General features: G+C 44.2%; 1 protein-coding gene across 1 annotated transcript; it reads right to left on the minus strand.

The window, feature by feature from the left end:
* Positions 1 to 368: 368 nt before the first annotated feature.
* RNF149 (ring finger protein 149) lies at positions 369 to 25,853 on the minus strand. Its single transcript, XM_052649026.1, has 7 exons — positions 25,415 to 25,853; positions 13,944 to 14,194; positions 13,050 to 13,118; positions 9,223 to 9,305; positions 6,838 to 6,934; positions 3,374 to 3,572; positions 369 to 1,074 (listed from the first exon to the last, which is right to left on the minus strand). Exons 1-7 carry the CDS (start codon positions 25,851 to 25,853, stop codon positions 1,031 to 1,033), a joined length of 1,182 nt encoding a protein of 393 aa, XP_052504986.1. The 3' UTR covers positions 369 to 1,030.
* Positions 25,854 to 27,669: the final 1,816 nt, after the last annotated feature.

Consider the following 27,669-nt stretch of genomic DNA (forward strand, 5'->3'; position numbering starts at 1 on the left):
ATGTGTCTTTTTTTTTGTTCTGGCCACCCCTGTGGCATGCAGAACTTCCCCAATCAGGGATCGAACCTGCAGCCCTTGCAGTGGGCGTGCAGTCTTAACCACTGTGTGTTTCATCACTTCTTCAACTTAGAAAGCAGCCCCCAAAGCTTCAGAGCAGCCTAATTCCCTTACCTTCGAGGAAGAACAGCAAACAAGAGTAGAGGGGAGAGATGATGAAACAAGTTCACTGCTTTTTTCCATTGCTTTAAAATTAATCTAGAAAACTGGTTACTTGTTTAACAGCAACTGAAAGTCTCTATCTATCACCCTTTTAATTGTAAAGATTAAACTGTAGCTGAAATCAGTAAATTCATCACTTACCTCAAAAAACAACCAAAAATCCCCCAAATAACCCAGAGTCTGTCTGCTCCATTTCCTTAACAAGCAATGAAGAACTTGATGCCGCATGTGACAGCTTTTTTTATTTGTAGAAAAAAGGGACAAAACTTCCCTCCCCATCAAGGTTATTAGAAGAAATTAGGTAATAAAAGGGAGAAAAGAAATTACTCAAGCCCACCAGTACTTTTCTCATAATTCCAAACTTAAAAAACAACAATGAAAGTGCTCTCGGGTTTGGAGATCTCTCTAAAGTACAGAGGTGCAGGAAAGCAACGGACGTCTCTCATCACGTTGACAAGCTTAATGTTCAAAGAAAGTCTTTCCTCCAGGGAAACTCGAATGACCGATTACTGAATATAACCACGCAACTCCATTTCAACTAGTCTAAAGTCAACGTGCTTAGGCTAGAACCAGCCTTGAGAAGACAGAATCATCTTATGACACATTTCAATAGATAAATATATCACGACTAATCAAAAAGTCTCTTGAAAGAATAAAATATCTGAGCTCTTTGTATACCAAATTAGAACCTGAAAGGTAAAAGAATGTACATTATTTTCACATATACAAACTATGCACTAAAGTAACAAAAATAAAATGTCCTTTAATTCGAGCCTAGGCTCTGTCCGTGACATGGTCCACAGGTTGCACGCTAGCAGGCGGGTCCGTCACGCTGAGTGTTGCTCCTGCCTGTCTCTACAACAAAGCAACGGGAGCCAGTGTTAGTCGCTGGGCATATCCTGGGCTTTGGTTACATAAACACTGTAACATTTGGAGATCATCATTCATGAAACAAATTATAGAAAACTTTAAATAAAACTTACATGGAGAAACAGCAACCTATTCCCGACAGAGAGTTAAGAAAATACAAAAACACCTTCTTCATATAGAGCATGAGAGGTTTTCTAGTCTAGTTAGCAAGCATGTGGTCAGCACCATGCAACAGAAAAGATGCAGGCTGAGCTGGTGGGATTAACCAGAGTGTGTTTCCAAATGCGCAGCGATGGCATCACCACCCATGAAGACAGCAGCTTGCGTTTACTGGGCAATGGATATTGACCCTACAAGCTAGAGACGTCTACATTATTATCCCCAATCTAGAGACTGGAAATTGAGACCTGGAGAGGTTCAAACTGGCATTCGAGTCCAGTCGGATGTTACTAGGAAAGGAGAAGAGAATAGTTTTGGTGCAGAAGGTTTCTTTCAGGAATACAGTACCTCCTCAAAACTAGGAGAGCCAAGCACTGTGAGTTCACCTACAACCAGACCTGAGGTCAAGTGGGCCAGAGAGGAACCCACTGCTGCAGATACCTTCTCCAGGGAGTAGGCTGCCCTAATAACCCCCACCTTCATCTCCAGATGCTCCTGAGGGTCAAGAAAGTGTTAGCTTAGCTACTGGTGAAGTTACATTATACTCTGGAAGTCCTAAGGTCGGCTGGAAAGAATTAACTTTTTTCCAATGTAATATTTCTCAAATGATGCTGTTATGATGGTAGGCTAGAAATAATATTAACACATTAATTACTTGTCAAATTTACTGGTGAACAAATACTTAGAAATTCAGCTTAAGAATTTTACCTGTCCTGAAATATCTCAAGGGTAGTCAAGTAGTAGAGGAAACAAATTTCGTTTCCCTTCTGGAGACTGAAGGAAACAGCAAAAATTACAATGGAATGCATCTGGGCTCACTGCAATGGAACTGCTGAAAACAGGGCGGTTCATTCCCAGCAGGAGACCCGGCTAGGAGGCCCGGCTAGAACTCCTACCGATCCAGCTTTCCACTTCCTAACTCTCTGAAATTCATCCTCCCTTTTTCTTACACAACGCATCCTTTCTTCCTCTGGTCCTGCTTTAAAACTTCAATTCTCATGTTTCTATCTTTGCCTCCCACATTCTAAAAATGTACAAAAAAAAAAAGACAAACCGATTCAGTTTGAGTATTACCAATTTGGAAAAATATGCTTCTTTTTACAGGTTGGCAAATTCAAAATTAGAAGCATCAATTCTTCTCAGTTAATCTATAAATTAATTCAACTATAATAAAAATTTTCATGGGATTTTCTTATACATGGTAAACTGATTTTAAGATTAATCTTAAAAAATGAAAAACAGCTCAGAAATTTTTTAAAATAAGAATAAAGATGAGGAAATTTGCCTTGCCTTGTGAATATCAAAACATATTATTCACAAGTAATGATCACTAAACAACTGACAAGTCGTTAAATATTTGGGAAAAATAGTTGAGTTACATCTTTTCTGAAGCTATGTGCATTAAAGATTTGAGCATAAAATACAAAACCACAACTGTTAGTAAAATATAAGTTAATAACCCCGAGAAGACTTTCCTAAGTTAGCATTCTATCAAAGGCAGAATCATGCAAAGTAAGAGAAGGCTGGACAAGATAAAAAAACAGCAAAGACCAAAGAGCTCTTAGAATCAATATGAAAAAGTTAGTTTTTCCATAGAAAAATAAATTAAGGATGAAATGGGCCACTCAGAAAAGAAATATAAATGACCAACAAATAGGAAAAGAAGGAAGTTGCATCAGTAACTTTAAAAATGCAATCCGTTCTATTTTACCTACAAGGACACAGGACAGCTAGGTGGTAAATGTATACACTCAAGTTATTTCAGTGTTACTGATGATAAAAGCCCATCAGCAGGATGTGGCTTACAGAAACTATACTGAACCCAGAATGTGCTAGTACACAGCTGCACAAAATCACATGTCTTGTCTACGGATACAGAGTTTCGTACACTAAGAGGAAGAAACGGGTTACCTAAGGGCACATAAATGATATTCGCCTCCTCCTCACACACAGAAAAAAAAAATCTGAGATATATTTATTGAAATGTTGAAACGGTATTGTATCCGCAGGGGCAAGATTATGGTTTCCATTCTTCCTTTATGTTTTTTCTGCACACTGTGTGCTTCTTCACTTTCATTCAAGCACTGGTAACACCACTGTGTTTGCTCACCGGCCAGTGACTCACCCAGCAAGGCTGTGTTTTCACCTGCATCGTCCTTAAAGCCGGCGGCACAGGGCAGCACAGGGTCACTGGTGGAGGGCGACTCAGAGCTGCCAGTGTCACTTCTCTCGCCGTCCGGTACCGAGAGACTCAGATCTGCAGCCGAGACACCCCCAGGGGAAGATTCTGGGGCAGTCACCTCCTGCACGTCCTCAAGCTCGCCCTTGAGAGTTAGAGCAAAGAAAACACCTTTTCTCAGTAACACCATCAGGCTTATCTATCATCATCTGCTCATAATTCAAACAAACTATTTAAACACCAATATTGCAAAAAGCACATCAGTATCTTCTTAGCATCACCAAAAAGTGAGTTACTTCCAGTAAATAGCTTTTTATGGCCTAAATGCTTTTCCTCCAAAAAACCATTTTTCCCCTTGACACAAGCGATGCCAGCTTTTAAACTATGTATTGACAGAAAGTGAAGCTCTGTCACAAATGCATTTTCCTGGCTTCCTGAGCAGCCTGACTGGCTGCTGGCCACTGAGACCATGGCCCTGAGCTTGAAAGGCCGCCCTAACTGCTGCCAGTGGCCAGGGCTCAGGAGACAAGCAGGCTCCCGACCCTCAGGGGCTGCAGACTGCCCCTGGTTCACTCGGAGAGCGCCGACTCTGCACAGGGTGTGTCTGCTCCCACTGTGCCTCCACTGCCCCATGTGCCGCTTTAAAGAAGAAAATAAGATCAGGAAAGTGGGTACAGGAGACCCTACAAGGACCCCTGCATTGAGTCTCAAAACCTGGGGGCCATCCAGAAACCTTTTTTTGGGCAACACCAGAGTCAAAGCTGTGATGGACGAATCTGCTGGGAAAAGGCCTACCGGGGGCGGGTGGGTGTCCCTGTGAGTCTGGGCTGAGGCTGAACACCGCACAGCCTAGCTCCCTGCTCTACTCCTAGGGTCCTCAGGGCCAAAGGCACTGCTGCTCCTGCGGCCGGCTCCGCCTACGTCCTAGAACCTTCTCCCCACCCCTGGACACTGCGTGGCTCACTGCCTCCCCACAGGCACCCCCAGAGAAGACGCCTGCCACACCAACCAACAAGTCCTGCTGGGCTGCCGTCGCGCCCACGCCCCCGCTCCGCCTGCCCTGCCCTGTTTTTCCAGGCACCTGTCTGAGTACCTGCCAGGCTGAACGAGCTGCCCATCTCAGACCCCACGTGGTCACTCGCCATTGACCTGTGATACGCAGATCCATTAACACGCAGCTCAAAAGTCCCTCCAGAAAGCCCTCCCTGAACGCTCCCATTGCTGCTGGCAGGGTCAAGGCCTTCCCTCTCTGTGTCCCACACTCTCCAAACAGGCCTCCTTGGCCAGTGGGGTGGGGTGCATGCCTGCCCCCCGCCAGTACAGATGGCGGGATTCCTAGGAGCCAGTGAGCAGAAGGGTGGAGCCTTGTGCAGCTCTGTCTCTCCAGAGCCATGTCCAGACCCAGCACTGCACACCCCTGATAAAGGCCGGCCCCAGAGCAAACACGACAGGGACAAGAGGCATGTCAAAGCGGTCACAGCTGCAAAGTCAGGCACCACTCTGCAGTCTGTGAGGGGCAGTGGCTGCTCTCACTGTGGTCATTTTCTCCCTGTGGAAATTAGAACTAGTTACCACACGAGAGGAGAGGGTAAAACACTCTACAACTCAATGCAGGAGGGCCAACAGGTCTAAAGAAAAAGACCTATCTGTCAAAGAACTAAACAAATAAACAAACAAAGGCAAGACAAGTTAATATCTTCAGTGTGATTTCAAATTACTGTAAGTTGCTTCAAAACAGGAAACAAGCTTTCTGGGAACACATATTCTAGCTTTCTGAAACTAACGTTCTGAAAGCAAGACAACCTGATGTAAAATTAGTCTTGATTTTTAACACGTGAAATATACGCAGATGCATTTCCAAAAACAGTCTCAATGCTAAGGTCAACGGAATGCCTTTTCCACAAATGTTTAGAAATTAAAAGCAGGTCTAAAGTTACCAACTAATGAAGACAGCAACTCAAAAGGCGTTTCAGAGTGCATCTACAGAAGGAGGAGGAGGAGGAGGAAGACTGCCAGGAAACCATCTGTTTAATCCCTGGCTCCCACTGTTTAAGACACGGTCCCAGCAGGGCTGGGCGAGAGAGAACGCGCCACGGCCTCTAAGAACGCCCAGGACACCCGCCAAGCTGAGGGAAGCCGCCAGTTATCAAAACGAGTCAATGAACCTTAGAGATTCTAGAGCAGAGACACGTTTTCTAGACATCCAGGTGGGTAAGGTTCCAGTAACACAGTTCTGCCTCCCTCTCTGTGTATCCACAGTGAGGCCTCTACAACTCACACTCAAACACTGTAATTCACAGAAAATCGCACTGGTTATTAAGATAGTGCATGGTCCCTTAGCTCTCTTTTAAAGATATGCTGAACTGGAAAATGAAAAATATTTTGAAGGGGGCCTGCAGCCTTGAGGGCTGATAGTCACATAAATTCATTATCATAAAGAAATCTCTTTAGTAAATGCTGCAAAAACATCTTATGTTTAGCAACAAGAAAAATAATTATCTGATATTTAAGTTACTTCCCTCAAAGATCTGTTTCAAAACAATTTATATTTAACCAAGAGTATCTTGGGACAGTAATAGGTTATATTTAGACTCTAAAAGTATAACAATCTAGGAAAACCTCTTTTCCCTCTTTTGGGTAGGAGGCGAGTTAAGAGCTTGGACCCTGGAATTAAGCAAACTTACACCTGAAAGCTGATAACCCATCACATCACCTGTGACTTCAGGTGAGCAACTTCTCCCTAAGCTCATGTTTCTGGTTACTAAAGGTGGCTACTAAAACAGCGCTCCCCTCCCAAAGGGGCCAGGAGTCAATATTTTAATGTGCGTTAAGTCCTTCAGAGCACAGCTGCAATAACCTGCTCTCTTTCACTCCGCCCTCCCGGCTCTGTTCTCTGAGCGTGGCCCTGTGACCAGCTCAGTATGGCAAAGTGATGGAGCACGTTCGCTGCGGGAGGAATTTCCCGAGCTATCTGACTCTGAAACCCAGGTATCAGGAGAGCTCGTGTCCAGAGGTGCTGGCTTTCGCTTCCTTGTATGTAAAATGTGCACCTGGCTCCTTGCAGGTAAGATGTTTTACAATAATTATTTCCAGGACACTGACCAGCATCTACAAGACCCTGCAGAGTGTTACAACATATAGCAAAAATACCACTCTAAGTACAAACTTTAAGCATACACCTAGTGTATTATTCAATAACCCCGTAAGTTCATTGATTTTGGGGGAATGTCTTAAGAATTTACTTTTGATATAGAGGAAATTTTCTTCAGGAACCAGAAGAACCCTAGAAGGAGCATCTGGTTCACTCCTCCTGCCTCTCTGGTCAGGAACAGAATCAAATCACTCAGGGAGAATGGGGGGCAGTGGGGTGGGGGGAGCAGAGATTGAATATAAACAAAAACGTAACAAACCCAATATCCCAGGGCTTTGATGACATCAAGTTTACACATTGGACACGTGCGGTGATCCAAAAGCCATGGGTCAATGCATATTCTATGAAAAATATGCCTAAAAAAATTAAGTACGTGTTAATGTCTTAAAATAATTGCTTATACCTTATAAAGGAAATAACACATCCTACCAACTCATCTTCTTGTTTACAAGTTAAATGCCGTCATATCAAAATTCCAGTGTATCCACTTACCCTGGAAGGTTATCTGTTCTACTTTCCAAAGTAAACGGAATTTGGCATTTAGAGGGAAACTCCCCCTTCACTGCACGAAAACAGCATGGTTTATTTCTGTATCATGCTGGAATGTATTTTTACGTGCCTCTGTTAGCCTTTCGGGAATGAATGTGCCTAAGAAACTGAAGAGTTAACTAACAGTAACAAGCTAATAAAAGCTGATAGTATCTTATGTAAAGTGACTCCAGTAGAAAGGCAGCAAAATAGCAATTAAAATATTAAAGTTATCTGTGGGCTGCAAGTTAAAAAAACACTTAATGTATTTTTGTAGCATCTACATTTCTCTAGAATGAACACATTAGTTTCAGAGTCAAAAAAAGAAATCACATATGAATTTTCTTCTTTTACTGAGCTCTTCATTGGCTCACGTCCCTTCTCGGGTGATGAGTCTGCAGTTTATCTGTGCTGCAGGTAAGCGGGTGTGGGGATCAGAACCACACCGATCAGGCTCAGATGCCAGCTGTGTGATCAGATGCTATGACTGTGAACGGATCCTGAGGCCCCTCTGCACCTACCTCAAAGGCTGTTCTGAGCAGCCCACATACCACGTGGCTACTAGGGTAGTGGGCACTATAAATCCTCAGCAATTTTTCGTTATTATTACTGTCGTCACTGTCTAAAGACCTTTTCTCCAAAGGGAAACCTGTCAGGGCAGTTAAAAACAACAGCAGGTAAGGATGTAAGGTGGTCCAACCCAGCTTGTCTTGTGATCTATCTATCCATCCTTAAACTGAAACCGACCCACAGGAATAGTTTTGAGAAAAATAAATATGTTGGTTCCACTGGGAAATTAGTTGAAATAAATCACAGGAGAAAACTGGGGTGGGGTGGGGGCAGGGGATGAAAACCCCACTAAGGTGACCAGGATACATGCACATTCAGGAGACACTCGGCTGTTTATGATATGAGTGCAAGTCCCAGCTCGGCCATCAGGAGCGTCTCCATTTCCTGTAGCAGGAAACCTGGCTGCTCACTGTGTGGTGTACAAGTCACAAGGACCTGCCCTCAACCAGCCTAGAATAATGATTCTTTTCTATTTTAATAATGTTCTACAGGAGCCCATCAATTGACACCGACCCCAATCCAGTAAGCACCCAGCACACCAACCCACATGAACTCCTGCAGATTCAAGTTCACTATCTTGATGCAGGGAAATTAATTTTGTTATTCTGATCCTCATTACTTCATGTCCTCCACAGAATTCCTGAGAATTTTATCTCCTATAAAGTACTGGTATATACTCTGAACACTCAAAAACATAAACCGAGGCACAATTACATGCTAACTTGTGACCTGCTTCTCATCGATGCGAAGCAGAATTTAAAATGACCAGCTTTAAAACACAGTCTCTGTACACCTTTCTGCTGACAGAGCAATTTTTAAAGAAAAGTTAAAGCATCTCATGATTAAAAAGGAAACATAAGCTTCTGTTGCTAAAAAAAAAACACCTAGTTAAATAAAGGAGGAATATTTATTTCACACAACCCCAAAAAGAATCCAAACTCAGGGTGCAAATAACAGTGGAGCCTAATCTAAGAAAAAAGGCATCTCCATAGAAAAATAACAGATAAAAATACATAACCAGGAAATGTCTTTAAGGATAACATTTCTAATAAATGTCTGGGAAAATGTTCACTAGTTTAAAACGTAAGAATTACAATATTTAAAAGCTAAAAAAAAAAAAAAATGATAATAATAGCAGAGCCTGAGCCAAGTCTGTTGACTGTCCCTGGCCCTCTCCTCCAGGGCCTTCACCTGGCCAGCTTCAGTTTCCTTTCTCCCAACATGGCAGACTTTCTCCATTGATAAATGTACAGTATAGACCCCCAAGACCCTACTGAAGCCTCCTTGCCTATAAGATTAAAAGCCAATCTGCAAAAAATGGAGACAGTGGGTCTTAATGGTCACCTGAAGTCTTCAAGCAAAACAGTCTTAGAGTAAAACAGTACAAGAGGACCTTGAAGACTTTGAGCTGCTTTTCTAAGAGGTGAGATGATCGCAAGGTATCACCTGATAGTAAGATCGGCATATCCTGAAAGACACGTTAACTCTTTGGTCAGAAACCTGAAACTTGTGATTTTTTAACATCCCAGGAAGTAAGAGTACGTACTTGCATGGCAGAATTCTGATAACGTCCCTTCCTTTAAAATTTTCAATACACACTGCACAACTTTCAGCATCGACATCAATCCCCTGTAAAAAAGAAGAGCAAAGAATCTGCTGTATCCTTAGCAAATAGTATGTGCTTCCCTGGTGGCTCAGACTGTAAAGAATCCCCCTGCCAATGCAGGAGACTTGGATTTAACCCCTGGGTCAGGAAGATCCCCTGGAGGAGGAAATGGCAATCCACTCCAGTATTCTTGCCTGGGAAATCCCATGGACAGAGGAGCCTGGCAGGCTACAGTCCATGGTGTTGCAGGGTTGGACAGGACTGAGCAACTAACAATAGTAAATAATACACTCTTGGTAAAACTCACTACAACAACAAAATCTAAACAAAAACAAAACTCACTATAACTCAACTAAAACAATGATGAATTCTAGTCTGCATTGGTACATCCTGAAATTATATACAGATAATTTCTACTTGGCATTTATCTTTACCACTATCAAGAGATTTTATTTTTAAAAGAATTTGTCTGAAAAGGAAAAAATTTCATTGTCTACCTAATCAGATACGAATAATGTTTAAATAAGAAAGAAAGAAAAGTGAAGTCGCTCAGTTGTGTCTGACTCTTTTCGACCCCATGGACTGTAGCCTACCAGGCTCCTCCATCCATGCAATTTTCCAGGCAAGAGTACTGGAGTGGGTTGCCATTTCCTTCTCTCTTTAAATAAGGGGCTGTTAATTTTTTTAAGTGACCATATTTTTAAGGGCTGTAGAAATGCAAATACCTGCTTTATTATAATAAATTTTGTTCAAATATAAAACTTACAAAGAGAATGAATATCTAATAAGATATACATTTTCTGGAATCATTGGAAATATAATACAAAAGAGGCTTCATTAGAATATGCTAAAGAACAAAGTTATAACTTGTAGATGAGAAAATGCAAAGTTATAACCCACACATGAGAAACTACAAATGAGATACTTTGGGACTACGTATCTGAAAATATTCACCTCACTAGTGATAAAAGAACCACAAATTAAAATAAGTTGACTTTTTTTTTTTAAAGTCACTATGTCATGTCCAACTTTGCAACCCCATGGACTGTAGCCCACCAGGCTTCTCTATCCATGGGATTTCCCAGGCAAGAATACTGGAGTGGGCAGCCATTTCCTCCTCCAGGGCGTCTTCCTGACCTAGGGATCAAACTCACATCTCCTGCATTGGCAGATAGATTCTTTATCAGTGGGAAGCTTGAGTTACTTTTTCGTACATCAAGTTAATACAGGTAAAAAGAAACAAAAATTTCTGGGGAAGCAGTCTTGTGACACAATTTCAGCTTCGGAGAATCTGTGAGTCATAACCTTTCTGGGGGTGTCAGCTCATCCCACTTCCCTGGGTACCACCTAGATATGTCCACCTGGCTTCAGCCATCAATCAAAGTAATAAGCATGGCCGACCTGGTCACCTGACCCAAATTTGGCCAATGAGTTTCTCTCCTCCAGGACTCTGGGACAGGGACTCAGTTACCAGGGTCCGTAGCTTCAGCAAGTTAATTTTATGGAACACAGCTTCACAGTCATCATGTAATTATTTAAAAGTACTTTTAAGCACATGGGTCACTTGTTAACAAGCAAGCAGTAAAAACTGATTTTATATGTGGATACTGCTATCAAAGATTGCACTAAAATTAACTTTGTCACTGAACTTAAAATTACATGTTGCAACTAGACATTATCACCTTTTTTCACATGCCAAGAAAGAATGATGAAATCATTTTTACTTCCCTAATGGTCTGCAAGCTTATACATTACTGTGATTGAGTCCATAAGAAAAACTAGGAAACAACCAGTCTCCGGAACTCAACAAGATGTAGATTTAAGAAAAACCACAGTCTTTATTTGCACAAATTAAACATGTAAGATTGCCAGAAAATCCACCTATATACCTCATGGATCATTTATGGAGACTTCTTTTTTTTTAACCATTATTTCTGACAATAGTCTGTAGAAGCATATTTTCAAAATTGTTCTGTACAGAAGAGGATAATATCAATTGACTTATGTTCTCAAAGACTTCATACAGTAAATTACACATATGAATCTATGTCTTCTCATACTTAAGGACGGATTTCCTGCCAGAAAGTAGAACATACATTTCAAGAGGAACATAAAACTATGCTCATCATGGAACTGCTAGTGGAATGCACAGCCTGTCTCAAGATACTTGCTGGGGACTCTCTCCCCCAGGGGGCGCTTCCCTGATGGCTCAGCTGGTAAAGAATCTGCCTGCCAATGCAGGAGACTTAGGTTAGATCCCTGGGTTGGGAAGATCCCCCTGGAAAAGGAAATGGCAACCCACTCCAGTATTCTTGCCTAGGAAATTCCATGGACAGAGATGCCTGGCGGGCTATAGTCCACAGGGTTGCAAAGAGCTGGACACAACTGAGCAGGTACGCATGCCCCCCACGCACAGACCCACTCTCTCTCTCCCCCCGCTCCGCCAGGGACCCTCGTAATTTGTAAATCATATGTTAATCTTCCCATGAGATGGGATTTTTTTCCCCCCACTTCTCCTTTTGAATACAGCCACATGGAAAGAAACCTGGACTCTGCACCGAGCCTGCAAATTCACTGTTACTACAATGTAAGGCATCCGGGAGAGAATGCAGCCAACAATATGATTCCTGGAGTATCCTAATGGTAAATATTCCACAGGAACCATCAATATCTGATCTCAAAGCTTTAAAATCAAAGGTCTCCAAATGTAATGAGTGTTATCCTGAAGCTTTAATCCTTTAAGCAGGTCACAGGAGGAGCTGTGAACCCAAGGGCACTTGGGGATTGGAGGCTGCAGTGTCGGCGTGGATCAGGGCTCAACAACTTACAGCGGAAAAGAAGCAAACCCAAACGATGGAGCCCACCCGTGGCTATGTTGCCTCACGTTTCACAGCACTGAAAATGGGCCATTAAAAGAGTAACTGTTCCTGCATTAGCAACTGTTTTCCTTGTAAGGAACCTATCCTCTAAGAACATGAGGTTCTGAAACTTAGGATTTATTGCAAAAATGCTTCTGAACTCTGCTATGAGTTTGGCCTTTTAGAGACTTCCCTAGTGGCCCAGCGATTAGGACTCAGTTATCTTTTCTCCTCTTCTCCATAAATCCCAGTCTCTTCTCCCTGTAATTAAGGGAGTCGGAGAGAATGTACAGAGCATAAGATTTAACAGAGGTGGATTTAAGCCTCAGTGTCTCTGGTATAGAGACTGGAGCTTCTTCGGAGTCACCTGTGTCTGACTGACTGCACCATCCAGTCTGGCAGCAAGTAGCTAGTATGGCCACCTGAGCATCTGACATGCAGCCAGGGTGACTGAGGAGCTGAGTTTTCAGTTTAATTTAGTTCATTTAAATTCAGACAGCTGTATGTGGCTAGGGGTACCTTCCTGGGCAGCACAGGTATAGACGGCTCTTCACATACACTGGAGTGTTTCAGTCAACTCTTCTTTAAAATAAACACATATGTCAAAATTAACAAACTAGCCAAAACTCCATGATCAACACTCTCAGCTAAGACATACAAATGGATTGGTATTTTATATATATGTATTTTTTAAGATTTAAAAAAATGCAGACCATTTTTAAAGTCTTCATTGAATTTGTTACAATTTGTTCTGTTCTATGTTTTGGTTTTCTGGCTGAGAAGTATGTGAGATCTTAGCTACACGACCAAGGGGATCTAACCCACGTCCCCTGCGTTGAAAGGCAAAGTCTTAGGGAAGTCCCCAGATTCATATTATAAACAAACAAAAAACAATCATGAAAATATTACCTTTTCTCCATGCTTTACAGTATGAAGAGGAAGCTGCCCAATAACTTTCTTTGTTTCTTTTCTATGGCTCTTAGGGAAGAAACACATTATTATTATTATTGAAATGTTTAAGTCACTACTTTAAAAATTCATATAGTATAAGCAAGCTATGGAAAAAAAGTCATAAAAAGCAAAAATTTAGTGACTACAATGAAATAATTTAAACAACAACAACAACAACAAAACTACCATTTAAGTCCTAGCATATAGAACAGTCATGTGTAACCTAGGAGCTGTTTGATCAACAATACTTATTTTCAATTCCATGCCTGAAGAAGAAACCAATCTTATGTTTGATTATTGGTAAGAAAGTAGTCAGCTGAGGACGGGGCTCCATACACTCATCTGTGAAGGCCCCTAAAAGGACAGAGGCTTCCTGGTCAGAGGCAGAAGATGACCCAGGAATGACCATCTGCAGCCTGAGCAGCCAGGAGGGATGGTTCTCAAGACAACAGGTGAGTGTGGGACCCACAGGGCCCTGCTCTGCTGCTACTGAGGCAGCACCCCCACAAATAAATGGCTCTGAATGCAGCTCCACTGTGGAGACAGGCAGGGCCAGTTCTCTTCCAAAACACAACCATGTCCCCCCCAACTTCATGCCTTTTTGTCATCCCTTTATGTCTGGAAAGGAGAGAGGATCTTTGCAGGAGTGAGAGATGACCTGATTTCCTACAGCACATAAAGTTGAATATATTCTAACTTAAAACTTGTTTAAAAAAAACTCCCACATATCAATGACTTAAATATTATAAATGATAATGAAATTAAAGGTATTGTCTAATAGTTTCAAAAAGAATACACAGGAAATATTTACAGATGATCTTTTAAAAAGCAAAGTTAACGAGAGATGGTTACCTGACTTCCGAACTGTGAGCCGGTGTATAGGAAGCGCTGTATATAGTAAAATATTAGCCAGGCCAACGAGATAATCATCATGGTGATGAAGGCAATGGCCACAAACACCACGGACTGACCGCTGATGAACTCCTGGACGTGCCGGGTGCCCACCCCGATGGTAACGGTGACCGGAATGTCCTTTTGCACAAGTTCCACAATTTCTCTTCCTTTTGGGTAACTAACCATAATGACCACTATGTTTCCTGTTCCTTAATAAAGAACAAAGCAATCAACAAAACACAAAATAAGATACGGAGAAAGTAAGGTTCCATGCACATGTGACTGAAAACTGTGATAAAGTGGACACAAACCCCAGTTACCAACATGGGTGACCAAGGAGAACACAGACTGATTATATAAGAAGCAGAATAAATCACTAAGAAATACCCCCTCGAAAGCAAGAGCCCCCCCACGCCCCCCATTCAGTTTCATAAGAGAATTCTACTCTCAAATCTTTAAAGAGCAACATATATAAGTGTTCCACAGCAGCTTTTATAAAAAAAGAAGTCTTAAAGTTATTTCTAGCATAATTAAACCAAACATGGTAAAAAAACACACACACACACACACAAATACCGATTTCACTTATAAATATTAATACAAATGCCTGAACGTACCCATTAACTCAGGGAAGCAATCTGAGAATTCCTACTCTGTTCAATATTATTTCATGTTGTTCTGAATGCATGAGCAAACAGGACAAAAAAGTAAGAGAAATAAAAAAGAAGGGCTATAAAGGCCAATTTTACATGAATCTCTCTATAAATTGGGCTTCCCTGGTGGCTCAGATGGTAAAAAATCTGCCTGCAATACGGGAGACCTAGGTTCGATCCCTGGGTCAGGAGTATCCCCTGGAGAAGGAATGGCAACCCACTCTAGTATTCTTGCCTGGGAAATCCCAGGGACAGGAGAGCCTGGCGGGTTACAGTCAATGAGGGTCACAGAGAGTTGGATATGACTGAGCAACTAACACTTTCACTTTTCATCTATAAGTTAATCTTTAGAATTCTCAATGGGATTTTAAAAACCCTAAAAATTCTGCTTCTAATGTTCACTTAGGGGAAAAATAATCAAGATTAGGAAACCTTTGTAATCGATAAAACTTGAACTAGCCTTTATAGTCGAAATAATTAAAACAGTGTGGTAGTAGCATAAGACAGCCCAGAAATTAGACCCCAAAACATAAAAGAATTCAGTAAACGACAGAAGTGGATTCCAAATCAAAGGGTAAAATGGACTATGGTTAAAAAAAAAAAAGTATGGGTGCAACTGAGTACCATCTAAGGATAAAAAAGATGAATCCTTTCTTTACAACTTAAAGCCAAAATTAAATTCTAAAAAAATCCAAGATGTAAATATATAAAAAAGAAAAAAACTGAGAAAAGCCAGAAGAAACATGGACATTAAAAAATAAATGATATTGAAGAAAAACCTTTCCAAGTGTGAAAAATCCTCTCAGAACTTCTTTTAAAAAAAAGATTTGAGCAACTAACCAATTATATAAAAATAAAAATTGTCTGTTCTGACTAAAAGAAAGCAAAATTAAGGACTCAAGATCAAAAGAGCAAATGGCTAGCAGGGGGGAAATACATGTAACATAACAAAGATAAAAACTAATTTCCTATAAGAAAAAGAGCAACAGAAAGACAAAGAAAATGAAGTGAGCTTGAAGAAAACACAAATGGGTTTTGTTTTTGAAAAGGCAATTTTAGTGAGATATAATTCACATGCTATAAAATTCATTCTTTTAAACAAGTGTACAATTCAATGTTTTTGTTGTGCAGTTGCTAAGTCATATCTGACTCTGCGACCCCATGGACTGCAGCACGCCAGGCCTCCCTGTCCATCACCGTCTCCCGGAATTTGCTCAAACTCATGTCCATTGAGTGAGTGATGCCATCTAACTATCTCATCCTCTTGTCACCCCCTTCTCTTCTTGCCTTCAATCTTTCCCAGCATCAGGGTCTTTTCCAATGAGTTGGCTCTTCACATCAGGTGGCCAAAGTTTTGCAGCTTCAGCATCAGTCCTCCCAATGAATATTCTGGGTTGATTTCTTTTAGGATTGATTGGTTTGACCTCTTTGCAGTCCAAAGGACTCTCAAGGGTCTTTTCCAGCACAATTCGAAAGCATCAGTTCTTCGGCGCTCAGTGTTCTTTACAGTCCAACTCTCACATCATACATGACCACTGGAAAAAACCATAGCTTTGCCTAGACAAACCTTTGCCAGCAAAGTGATGTCTCTGCTTTTTAATACTCTGTCTAGGTTTGTCATAGCTTTCCTTCCAAGGAGCAGATGTCTTTTAATTTCACCACTGTAGTTACCATCTGTGGTGATTTTGGAGCCCAAGAAAAGAAAATCTGCCACTGTTTCCACTTTATCCCCTTCTATTTGCCACAAAATGATGGGACCAGATGCCATGATATTAGTTTTTTGAATGTTGAGTTTTAAGCCAGTTTTTCTCTCTCCTTTTTGACTTTAATCAAGAGGCTCTTTGGTCCTCTTCTCTTTCTGCCATCAGAGTATCATCTGCATACCTGAGGTTATCGATACTTCTGGCAATCCTAAATCCAGCTTGTGATTCATCCGGTCTGACATTTCGCATGATGTACTCTGCATACAAGTTAAATTAGCAGAGTGACAAAATACAGCCTTGATGTATTCTTTTCCAGTCCATTCTTCCCTGTCTGGTTCTAACGGTTGCTTCTTGACCTGCATACATGTTTCTCAGGAGACAGGTATGGTGGTCTGGTAATCCCATATCTTTCAGAATTTTCCAGTTTGTTGTGATCCACACAGCCAACGGCTTTAGTGTAGTCAACGAAGCAGAAACAGATGTTTTTCTGGAACTCCCTATCCCCCTGCATTGGAAGGCGAACTCTTAACCACTGGACCACCAGGTAAGTCCCTTTTCTCAGTTTTTGCTATCACAATTTAAATGTCCATCAACAAGAAAACCATTACATAAATTATAGTGTGTGTACAGACTGAGGCAGCAGCTCTATTAATACTGATGGAAGTCAAGACAGAGGAGGGAAAAAAAGCATCATGTAAAAAAACTGTGTGGACAAGAGGTCTACGTAGTCATATCAATACAGAACACCCCTGAAGGTCACACAAACACAGAGCGCCACCTACCTTGGCGGAGGTGGTGGGGGAGAGAGTTGGACATAGCAAAAATTCTCTGCCCTGTGTATGTATTATCCCTTCAAAAACTAACCTAAAAAAATACATTTAAAGACTGTTCTCCAGCATTACACTGAAACCACATTCTAACACTATTTTACTGTGGGGAGAAGTTTAATTCGTAGCAAATCCGCTGTGGCCCTCGGCCATGGGGATTTAGTTACTGAAACCTCAGAAGAGCAGCCTTCTAAGGTGGCTCCTGTCAAGCCCATGCTGTGACCCACTAAAAGTTCACTGGTCAAGTGCCATGGCTGCCTGAGTGCTCGCACAATCCTCCACGTCATCCCTAGGGAGGCTCAATAAGGAGCAAGGCATTTCCTGCCTTCAGGGAAACAAGCAGGTAGTAGCTGAGAAAGACAAACACAGGACCAATGAGGAGAGCTACACCATGTGTGATTACGGGGTGCCCTGTAAGCTGAAGACCCCTTCATAAATTAAAAAAGCTTCCTTCAATGGAAAATGTCAAGCACATACTAAGGCAGAAAGGACAGTACCGTGAACCCCACGGACCTGTCTCCACGTTCACACAAAAAACAAACCGTTTCTATGCTATGGTTACAGGTACAATTTCTGTACTCACAGAACAATCTTTGGTTGTTAATGCAGAAACCAACTCTCAAGCCTTTTCATATTTGTGCCTTCACTCGAGGCAGAAAGAGGTGAGTGATCGTTTTACAGACCAGGGCTGAGACATCTTCAAGAGAATTGCTCAATGTGACGCAGCACCTGGAAGAGCCAGCTCCTCCGCGTGTGCCTCCGCCTTTCCCCCTGTGAGTGGGGGGTTGGGGAGGGGAGGGGGAACACAGGCTTCGGGACCTCCAGACTGGGCTCCAACCTGCCCCTGACAATTCATGTCTGGGTCCTCTGAGACTATTTCTTCAGCTGTACAATGGGAATGATGATTTTTCTATTTGGACTGTTGATTATTGAATGATAATGTGGAATAAGGAAAAGCTGCAGAAATGAGGTGATCATATTTTCTGGGATGGGAAGGAACTTTCCCCTGGGCAGGGAGTGCATCTTGATGGACAGGAAGAGTTTATCAAGCAAAAAGAAGGGAGGTTTTCTAGGCGGTGTACCATCATAAAAGCATATTTGCATTGGCGACTGGTCCGGTTTGCTTAGTGACTCAATATACATAAAGGTATCCTGTTTACCTCTCTACCTCCAGTGCCTCAGGCAGCTTGCACATAGTAAGCGTTTAATAAATACTTGTTGCCTAAATGAGTGAGAGATGGCGGATGGGCTGAGAACACCTGAAACTTCAAGGGAGGGCTGCAGAAACGCTCTGGTTATAAGAAGCACACCCGGAACGAAACACCTCCAGCGTCAGTCTCAAGTTTTCCCCTAAAAAACTCCTAGTTCACTAAGTTACAAGAGATCATTAAAAAGTAATAATACTGTGCCCAGGCTGAGGGCTAACATTTGCCACACTCTAAGTACAGAGAGCCCTTTGAACAGCAAGGAGATCAAACCAGTCCATCCTAAAGGAAATCAGTCCTGAATATTCACTGGAATGACTGATGCTGAAGCTAAAGCTCCAATACTTTGGCCACCTGATGTGAAGAGCCAACTCACTGGAAAAAGACGCTGATGCTGGGAAAGATTGAGGCAGGAGCACAAGAGGGTGATAGAGAATGAGATGGTTGGATGGCATCACCGACTCAACGGACATGAGTTTGCGAAAACTCTGGGAGATAGTGGAGGACAGAAAAGCTTGGCATGTTGCCGTCCATGGGGTGGCCAAGAGTCGGACATGGTTTAGCCACTGAACTATTTTGGCAGCAAGACTGCCTCTGTGAGCTACTCTATTTTTAAAATATCTACTTAACATTTACTTATTTGGCTGCACCGAGTCTTCGCTGCAGCATGTGGGATCTAGTTTCCTGACCAGGGATTGAACCAGGGCCTCCTGCACTGGAAGTGATGAGTCTTAGCCACTGGACCATCAGGGAAGTCCCTTCAGGAACTACTTTAAATCATGAAGCTCAGAATGAAGACTTCTATCCCATGCCTGGCTTTTCTGGGACGTTTAGGGGGATGAATGGAGGCAGGGCAGCTGAGCTCAGGGTCACTGGGTGCAGGGCCCCCAGGGGTGCCTAGCACAGGCCCCTTCTGGCTCTGCCCTGTCCTCCTATCACTGCCTCCCTGGGCCAGTCTTAGCGCCCCGGTGGCCTGAGAGAGCAAGTCACAGCTGATTTCCAAACCAAACAGCTGAATTTCCTCACAGAAGGCAAAGACGCTCAAAGTCTTGGGACAGGGGAAGAAAAAACCCTTTGAATGTTTTTCTTCCCCAAGCCTCGCATTGCTACCAATCACCAAAAAAAGGTCGTTATATGCAGTGCCCGCCCCTCCCTGCAAACAACCACCAGTCACTAACTCCTGGAAGGCAGTTTGTTGTATTTCTAACTTAGATGTAACTCAACGTCTTGCATAGAGTACATGACCATAAACCTTCTTGAAAAATAATAGTTCCTCTAACTACCTTGTCAAAAACAAACAAAATATGTAAAAAAAAAAAACTGTTTTGGTCCACAGCTTCAAAATTCTGCAGGGTCATATGAGTCTAGTGTACCACTTCTCCTCCCTAGGAAACTATTTAAAGTAGATTTCAGCATTCTCTTGAAGGAGACGGGAACTACTAAAATATTTAAAGTGGCGGATTAGATTTCTGGTCTAGAAAACTGATGCAGGCAGCGAGAGATGCATTTTATTCCTTTGCTGTTCACCTGAAACCATCACAACATTATTAAAGGTATTTGTATACCCCAATACAAAATAAAAAGTCTACAAACATAAAAATAAATAGCTTCCTTTGGAAGGAAAATACATCAAAGATACCCAGTGGTGAGACGTTACTAGTATAATTTTACTTTAATATGCCTAAACATAAAAACTGGTATGCTTTCATAACTGTAAACTGAACAATTTGTAAATGTATGTAAATATGACTATAAAACTATTAAAAGTAAGAAATTTTAAAAAATGCACGTAAAAGATCCAGCATGAGAATCCCATGACCTTTTAGGTTTTCTTTTTTTCCAATAACGTCCACAGTCTCTCCATCCTGCACCCAACATGGAAAAATTAAGATTCAGCACAGGTTCAACCTTGGTTTCCAGCATCCCACACCTCTGTGTATATGATACAGCAATGCCTCTTAAGTACACTGGTTTTTATTCACTTGCTATAGAATGTCTTGGGCTTCCCAGGTGGTGCTAGTGGTAAAGAACCTGTCTGCCAATGCAGGAGACATAAGGGATGTGTGTTCAATCCCTGGGTCGGGAAGATCCCCAGAAGAAGGCCACAGCAACCCACTCCAGTCTTCTTGCCTGGAGAACCCCATGGACAGAGGAGCCTGTCGGGCTACAGTCCATAGGGTCACAAAGAGTCAGATACGACTGAAGCAACTTGGCACACACACACACATATAATGTCTTGGTGAGTCCCTCCTCCTCACTAGACAAGGACTACTGTTCTTATTAGTTTTTGTAGCTCCAGCATCATACGCGATGACCCAACAGAATGGTTTCTGTATGAATGAGTCGACCTGAAAAACTGGTTTCTCTTCTGGTATTCTCCTTGAACTGACCCAAGGTGAGGAGAATCTCAGAGACTCCCTTTGCAGGGGAAATAGTACATGGAATATGACTGGAATGGAAACGTCTCCAGAACGTGAGTTATCATGCCAAACACAAATGTCTTTATGGTTGGCTGGGATGAGTGATGAGGACTCAAAAATACATGCAACTCTCATCTCGGAATTTCACGTTTTGTTTTGGAGAAATCCGGCTTGCTCAAGGATATTCTATATCTGTCGAGTACAGCACTCAACAATCTGCAGCCCTGCTAAATGCATTACTTCATCTCAGGCCTTCAGTCTTGGCCATTGTTGTCACCCAAAAGGTCCTACAGCTCCTCACACAGCCCCCATACCACAGTCACCCAGAAACCTTCAACTTAAGCTGTCCTTCAAGACTCTGTCTGCCTGCTCTCTGGGAACAGGCTGTTTATCCCACCTGCTATGAGGTTGTAGGGTGCCATCTCTTCCTAGGGCACCAAAATACAAGCTAAACTCAAATCTAAATGTTTAGCTCATTTGTGAGAGCAAAGCATTCAAGATCACTGAGCACCACTCACTCATAAAACACCATTTCCCACGCTCTGCAAACAGAGTGTACACCTCTCTTAAGCTAAGGGACTTCTTATCATGTGTCATCTCCCGCCACCCCTACAGTGGCCCCTTCCCCAAACACACCTTTCAGCCCTGCCAACACCTGGCCTCAGTAAACTGCTGACACAAGCAAAGTGCCAGTCTAAACAGCCACTCAAGACGTCAGCTGGAGGATCAGCCTGTAATTAACTAGCAGTCACCACATCAAGGCCAATCCTCTCTAAAAGCTTTCGTTTCAACGGCTTGACTTATATCAATTTTTACTCTTCTTGGTCAAAACAGCCCCTAATCACCTTTGCAAGACCTACATTGGATACCCCTCCTTTCTGCTTTCTAAGCACGTGGGCATATAACTCTATTGAGGGCCCAATCATATGGCCTGGAAAGGTCTGTTTATCACTCCACTAAGCTGTGAACTCCTCAAAGGCTGATACGTGTCTCAGGCATTTCTACCCAAAAGCAGGTGCCATATGTGGCCCAAACTGGCCACTCTCTATTCATCTGTCAAAGGAAAGAGAACCAACCTTGGGCATTACAGTCACAGTCCTTACAGTTAGGGCTGTTACAGTCCTGATAGAATATTGTCTTAAAGTCACAACTTATTTTCGAGCCACAGTAAAATTCTGACTTAAGTCCACAACATCTTGTACTGGATTTTAGCAGTCAAGCAACAGGGTTCAAGAAAAACTGCTGACGGGCTTCCCTGGTAGCTCAGTGGTAAAGAATCGGCCTGACAATGCAGGAGACATAGGTTCAATCCCTGATCTAGGAAGATCCCACGTGCCAAGAAGCAACTAATTTAAGCCCTTGCCCCACAACTACTGAACCTGTGCTTTAGAGGCTGAGCCCAGGAGCAGCAACTACTTAAGTCCGCGCCCTAAAGCCCATGCTCTGCAAGAGTGTGTGTGCATGGAAAGTCGCTTCAGTCGCATCCAACTCTTAGTGACCCCATGGACTGCAGCCCGTCAGGTTCCTCGGTCTATGGGATTCTCCAGGCAAGAATACTGCAGTGGGTTGCCACTTCCTCCTCCAGGGGATCTTCCCGACCCAGGGACCAAACCCGAGTCTCTTATATCTCCTGCTTTGGCAGGTAGGTTCTTTACCACTAGCGTCACTTGGGAAGCCCCCACAGTGAGAAACCTGCAGCTAGAGAGCAGTCCCCGTTTGACACAACTAGAGGAAAGCCCACGCAGCAGTGAAGAACCGGCACAGCCAAAGAAAAGAAAAAAGAAAAACTGCTGAAACTCTGAGACTTGGGAGGAGATCATCACAATCGGAGTTCAGTAGCAGCCACGTGACCTATGTACACAGACCCCTAGTATCACACAGGAACACTGAGAACCACGGATCAGTGGTTTTTACTGGCTCCAGCCACATTCTGACAAAATAGGGAAAACTAAAGTCTGAGCTGCTGTCAAGGTTCTGTGTAACCTTTAAAATTCAAGTCTGTCAAAGCCAGCTCCTCTTCTGACTTAATTCCATTCACTCCATTCTTAATTCCAATCCATTCTCAAGAAGACATGACACAGTTGTACCCTTGGCCCCGGCGGGACCGAGTTCTCAGAATAGAAGGGACCTTCTTTTCCATTTCTAGTCACCAACACAGCAGAGGCCCTTATATTTCTGCGTGGACTAGTCAACAGACTAAGTGGATTTCAGCTTTTCCTCTGTGTAACCCACTGGTCTCACTGTTACCAAATTCGTCTCTTTTTAAGTCAGCAGTTCAAATCTGGGATGTTACTGTCATCCTCTCTGCCCCTGGACATTTGGCAATATCTGGAGCCATTTCTGGCTGTCACAACTGGAATCCTGTGGATACAGGCCAAGACAGGCCCCTGCAATAAAGAATGATCTGGCCATAGATTGCCTTGTTCCCGGGGGCCAGTTATTTCAATTCTTTCAGTCTCCTCATCCGTAAAATGGGGTTAAAGCATCTACCTCAGAGGGCTGTAAGCAAAGAACTGACTCTGCACTGGGAACTGTCACACTTTTTTTAAAAAAAAACTGCTAATATTGTTACTTTTGTCTCTTTCCTCAAACAGAATTAATTTTACACTGAACCAGACTAAAAGGGACACCAAGAATGGTAACAGAAGCTTGCACAAAAATTTAAAATGAGCATCAATGAGGGGCTTTCTGAGCCCGGATAAATTATATGTCTGTAAGATAAGCAAGCAAGATTGCTGAACCATGGTTAGAAGAGTGCGATTAGCCTGGAAGGATGTTAGTGTCATTACCAAAAAATGCAGTAGACACATTTAGAAAATTGTGGATGGAAAAGAACTGCCATGGAAAAGAGAAAGCCCACAGGAAGCTGCAGACTCAGAAGTGAAGGCAAGGACCCAGCATCAGACAATCCTGGCACACTGCCCTCTCTTCTCCGACAGAACCCTGTCCACAGGATGCGTCTGGAATGCTGTGTGAACTCGGACAGCACTTCTCATGAGAGTTTTGCAGCAACAGGGACTTGGGTACAACTGGAATAACTGCACCAAAGGTGCTGCCTTGCCCAATGTCACCGCATGGACATCTGCTCCCATTTCCTCCCCAAACCCACTTCCTCTCTGTCGCAATTGAGGAATTTCCCCCTCTGCTATCAGAGCTCAACCGCTCCGAGAATCCTGGACATAGCCGCCATCCTTCCCAAAGACCTGACTCTTGCAGTTACCTTTTCTCCGCCATTCAGCTTCAACATGCCTCACTCACTATGCCGTTCATCCCACCTCTCCCCAGTTTCTACCCATTTCTCAGCACCTCCCCAGCCCTCGCCAACAACCGTCTTGAAAGCATCATTCTAACAGTCTCACTTCCCCACCTCTGAACTGACTTCCGTTCCATCACTCTGCTAAAACAGGCCAAGTCCAAAGTCACCCTTCTGTCCTCATTTTACACGTATTCTGAACCTGCATTCAAGAAGCCAAAACAGAACAAAAGTCAAAAAGCACAGGGGGAAAAAGAATGTCTGACTTGCAGCAGCAGATACTTTAAAGATTTTGATCCCAGGAAGTTCAGAATGAGTCTGATCTTAGAAGGCCGTCAGACTCTATTATCAGTCAAATAGTACTTGGAATTTCAGTTCTGAGAACGATGCATGCCTGTGTGCTCAGTTGCTTCAGTCGTGTCCGACTCTTTGTGACCTTATGGGCTGTAGTCCACCAGGCTTGTCCACGGGATTCTGCAGGCAAGAATACTGGAGTGGTTTGCCTGGGCCCTACTCCAGGGGATCTTCCTGACCTAGGGATTGAACCTGAGTCTCCTGCATTGCAGGAGGATTTTTTTAACTGCTGAGCCACCCAGGAAGCCCTTTCTGAGAATAAGAACCCTTGCAAAATAAACCTTTCAAACTCTAAGTGCTTGAAGATGTAACCTGTTGCCTCGGAAAACTGCCTGTGGGAAGGGTTGCCTAGCTAAGAACAAAATCTTTCCCTGCATGATCACTTTAAAATTTTTCATCTAAACTCCACTCAAGGAATCTGACAATGGAGCCAGTATTACAACCTTCTATTTAGCAAATGAGAAAACATACTCAACTTAAGGCCAGGTTTTTGGACTCAGTTAAATACAGACTGTCCCACTTTAAAGTTTAGAATACTGACATACATTATTAAAGTGAAGAAACCAGAGTGTCACCGAGCCACCGCCTTACGTGGTGAAGGGACTGCCAGACCCTGCAAAGCCCTGGAAAAGAGCTTCCACTCCAGCCGCATCTGACTTTGGGAAACACTGAATGGCAAGGGACTCCTGATTAGAGAGACTTTCCGCCTGTGAGAACCAGAATCCTCCTCATGCGGGTTTTAAAGTCTTCCGTTCCCCCACCGCCCTCCTTCCCACACAGGACACCTTTCACCTCAACGACCCGGGGAGAAGATGTAATTCTGTCCGGAGGCTCGCCTCCCTCCTTAGAGCACCGGGGGTCACACCGAGCCAAGCTGGCGCTACCCTCGCAGGTCCCGACGTCCGGAGCCCATCACCGCCGCCCCTCGGGGTCCCGGCAGAGGACCTCGCGGCCGGTTGGGACCCCGGCGCACGGCCGCCCCGCCCCGCCCGTCCCCGCGCGCCGGCGGCTTACCCGCGTGGGACATGGGCGCGGTGAGGTTGCCGTGGCGCTCCTCGTTGTACAGGACCACCGCCGAGGCGTTCCTCCGTGCCGCCGCCAACACCTTCTCCTTGAAGGTGCAGCCCCCGCGCGCCACCAGCGCGACCCAGGGCGCGGCGCCCCGGCCGCCTGGCACGAGGAAGCGAGTGCCGGCCTCGCAACCCTCGGGGTCGCGGTCCTCCGCGCGCGGGACGCCCACCAGGCCCCGCGCGCCCTCCTTGGGCGAGCTGTCGCCGAAGCGGCCGCTCTCCGAGACGCTCCTCACGCTCCGGTTGGTCTGCGGGTCCACGTACTCGGTGCTCACCACAGCCGAGAACCACTCGAGAGCCCGGCCCCGGGCCCCGGGAGCGCACAGGGCCAGCGCCAGCAGCGCCAGCGCGCCGCGGGCCTCGGGCCGCCGCCGCCACGCCATGGACGCGCCGCCGGGCTGACCACAGGGGACCGGCCGGGAGCCGGGCGACTCCCGGCAGGGGCCGGAGGGTACGCGCCGACGAGGCCGCCGAAGAGAGCGGAGAAGCGAAGACTCGCCGCCCAGCCAGGGAAGAACCAGTCCCGTCTGCAAGCGGCGCCGCGGCGCACGCGCACCTGGAGGAGCGGCGGCAGGGGGCGGGGCTGGCGAGCGGGGCGGCGACGCACGCGCACCTGACGGAGCGGCGGCAGGGGGCGTGTTGTTGTTGTGGGGGCGTGGCTTGCTCTGGCACCCGCCCTGCGCAGACCTTGGCGCCAGAATCGCGGGCCCAGGATCCACGAGTGTCCTAGAGCATCTCGCTTTACCTACCGCCCAGCGGATCTCGAGGAGCGGGTGTGGGCATATCACGCCACGGCTTGCGCCTCGTCGGGCCCCAGTGGCCAGGGGCCGAGCTTATGCAACAGGAGCTCCAGTGCCCAGAAACCTGGGGAAGTGACCCCCACCCCACCCGCACCCGCCCCGAGAAACGGGGAACTTCGCGAGCCGGCCAAGAAGCGTGGGAGCGTGATTGTGTAAAATCACTGAGCGGATGTTTATGAAGAATTTACTGTGTAAGGCACGTAAGGCCTTGCTTGTCTAAAACACTGGAAAACAGCTTAAAAACTCCAAAGCTGCACAAATCTTCCAGATCACTTTTGTTGCCGATTTTCTAAGGCTAATTGATTTCGGTATTTCATGTATTGTCTGTAGTTTTGAAGTTAGTGCATCAAACTACTTGTTTAGATGAGCACTTAAATGGTACAGCAGTAAATAAAAAGAGAAAATTACTGTTTGGAAATAAAAACTGGGTGATAGTCCATATGAAATTGCCCTGGGAAGGAAGCCTTACTGTTACAGGAAAAGTTTAGAACACCGATTTCTGACTCATCTTCCTTCTCTGCACAAGAATCTATAATTGCAGGAAGTAGGTTGCTGTCACACAAAGCGTTTTGTTGGGCTTGATATACTCTTCTGTGTCCTCTTTGTTGAAAGGCTTTCTAGGACTGCATTTTAAAACTCTGCTCCAAAATTCAGCCCACAACACAAGTTTTCCTTGAAGTTGGATCTCCTTTCCCTTAACCACTAGGAAACCAGCCTTAAAAGCCTGAAAAGGGACTTCCTTGGTGATCCAGGGGCTAAGACTTTGTGCTCGAAATGCAGGGGGCCCAGGTTCAATTCTTGGTATGGGAATTAGATCTTGCATGCCATAAGTAAGACCAGGAGCAGCCAAATGAATAAATAAATAAAAATAAATATTAAAAAACAAAAGACTTGAGGCCTTCCCCTTGTTCCAAGCCTAAAATAAAGGAGATAAGGTATGGTGGTCTTGGCAGTGTAGGACCCCCACCATAAGCTCTACAAGCAAAAAAATACTCGTAATTCTCAGAAAAGGTGTTTATTGTTGCATGCTATGTCTTGCCACTTCATTTCCTTCTTCCTGAAGTCCTCCTGCTCCTGGCCCTTGTCCTGGAAAACACCAACTTCATCTTCAAAGTTTAATTCTCTGATCAGGGATCAGAACCCATGTCCCTGCATTGGGAGCATGGCGTCTTAGCCACTGGACCACCAGGGAACTTCTCAAAAGCTATTTCTTCTGTGAAACCTTTCCTGGTTCCTAAAAGCCCAATTGAGTGCTCCAAAGTTCCATGTTACTAGTGTACGTTTTGCTTTTGGATCAGTGTTATAGTAACCAGCAGTTCAGTTCAGTTCAGTTCAGTCACTCAGTCGTGTCTGACTCTTTGCAACCTCATGAATTGCAGCACGCCAGGCCTCCCTGTTC

The sequence above is a fragment of the Budorcas taxicolor genome, chromosome 11 (genome assembly GCF_023091745.1).
Source record: "Budorcas taxicolor isolate Tak-1 chromosome 11, Takin1.1, whole genome shotgun sequence".
Classification (NCBI taxonomy): Eukaryota; Metazoa; Chordata; class Mammalia; order Artiodactyla; family Bovidae; genus Budorcas; species Budorcas taxicolor.

Bases quoted from the DNA above. Each gene is read 5' to 3' on its own strand.
- RNF149 (XM_052649026.1), bottom strand. From the start codon at position 25,853: ATGGCGTGGCGGCGGCGGCCCGAGGCCCGCGGCGCGCTGGCGCTGCTG. The intron at 14,195-25,414 runs GTAAGCCGCCGG...TTCTTTATTAAG, and splicing joins CGCGCCCATGTCCCACGCGG to GAACAGGAAACATAGTGGTC. The intron at 13,119-13,943 runs GTAACCATCTCT...TTCTTCCCTAAG, and splicing joins GCTCACAGTTCGGAAGTCAG to AGCCATAGAAAAGAAACAAA.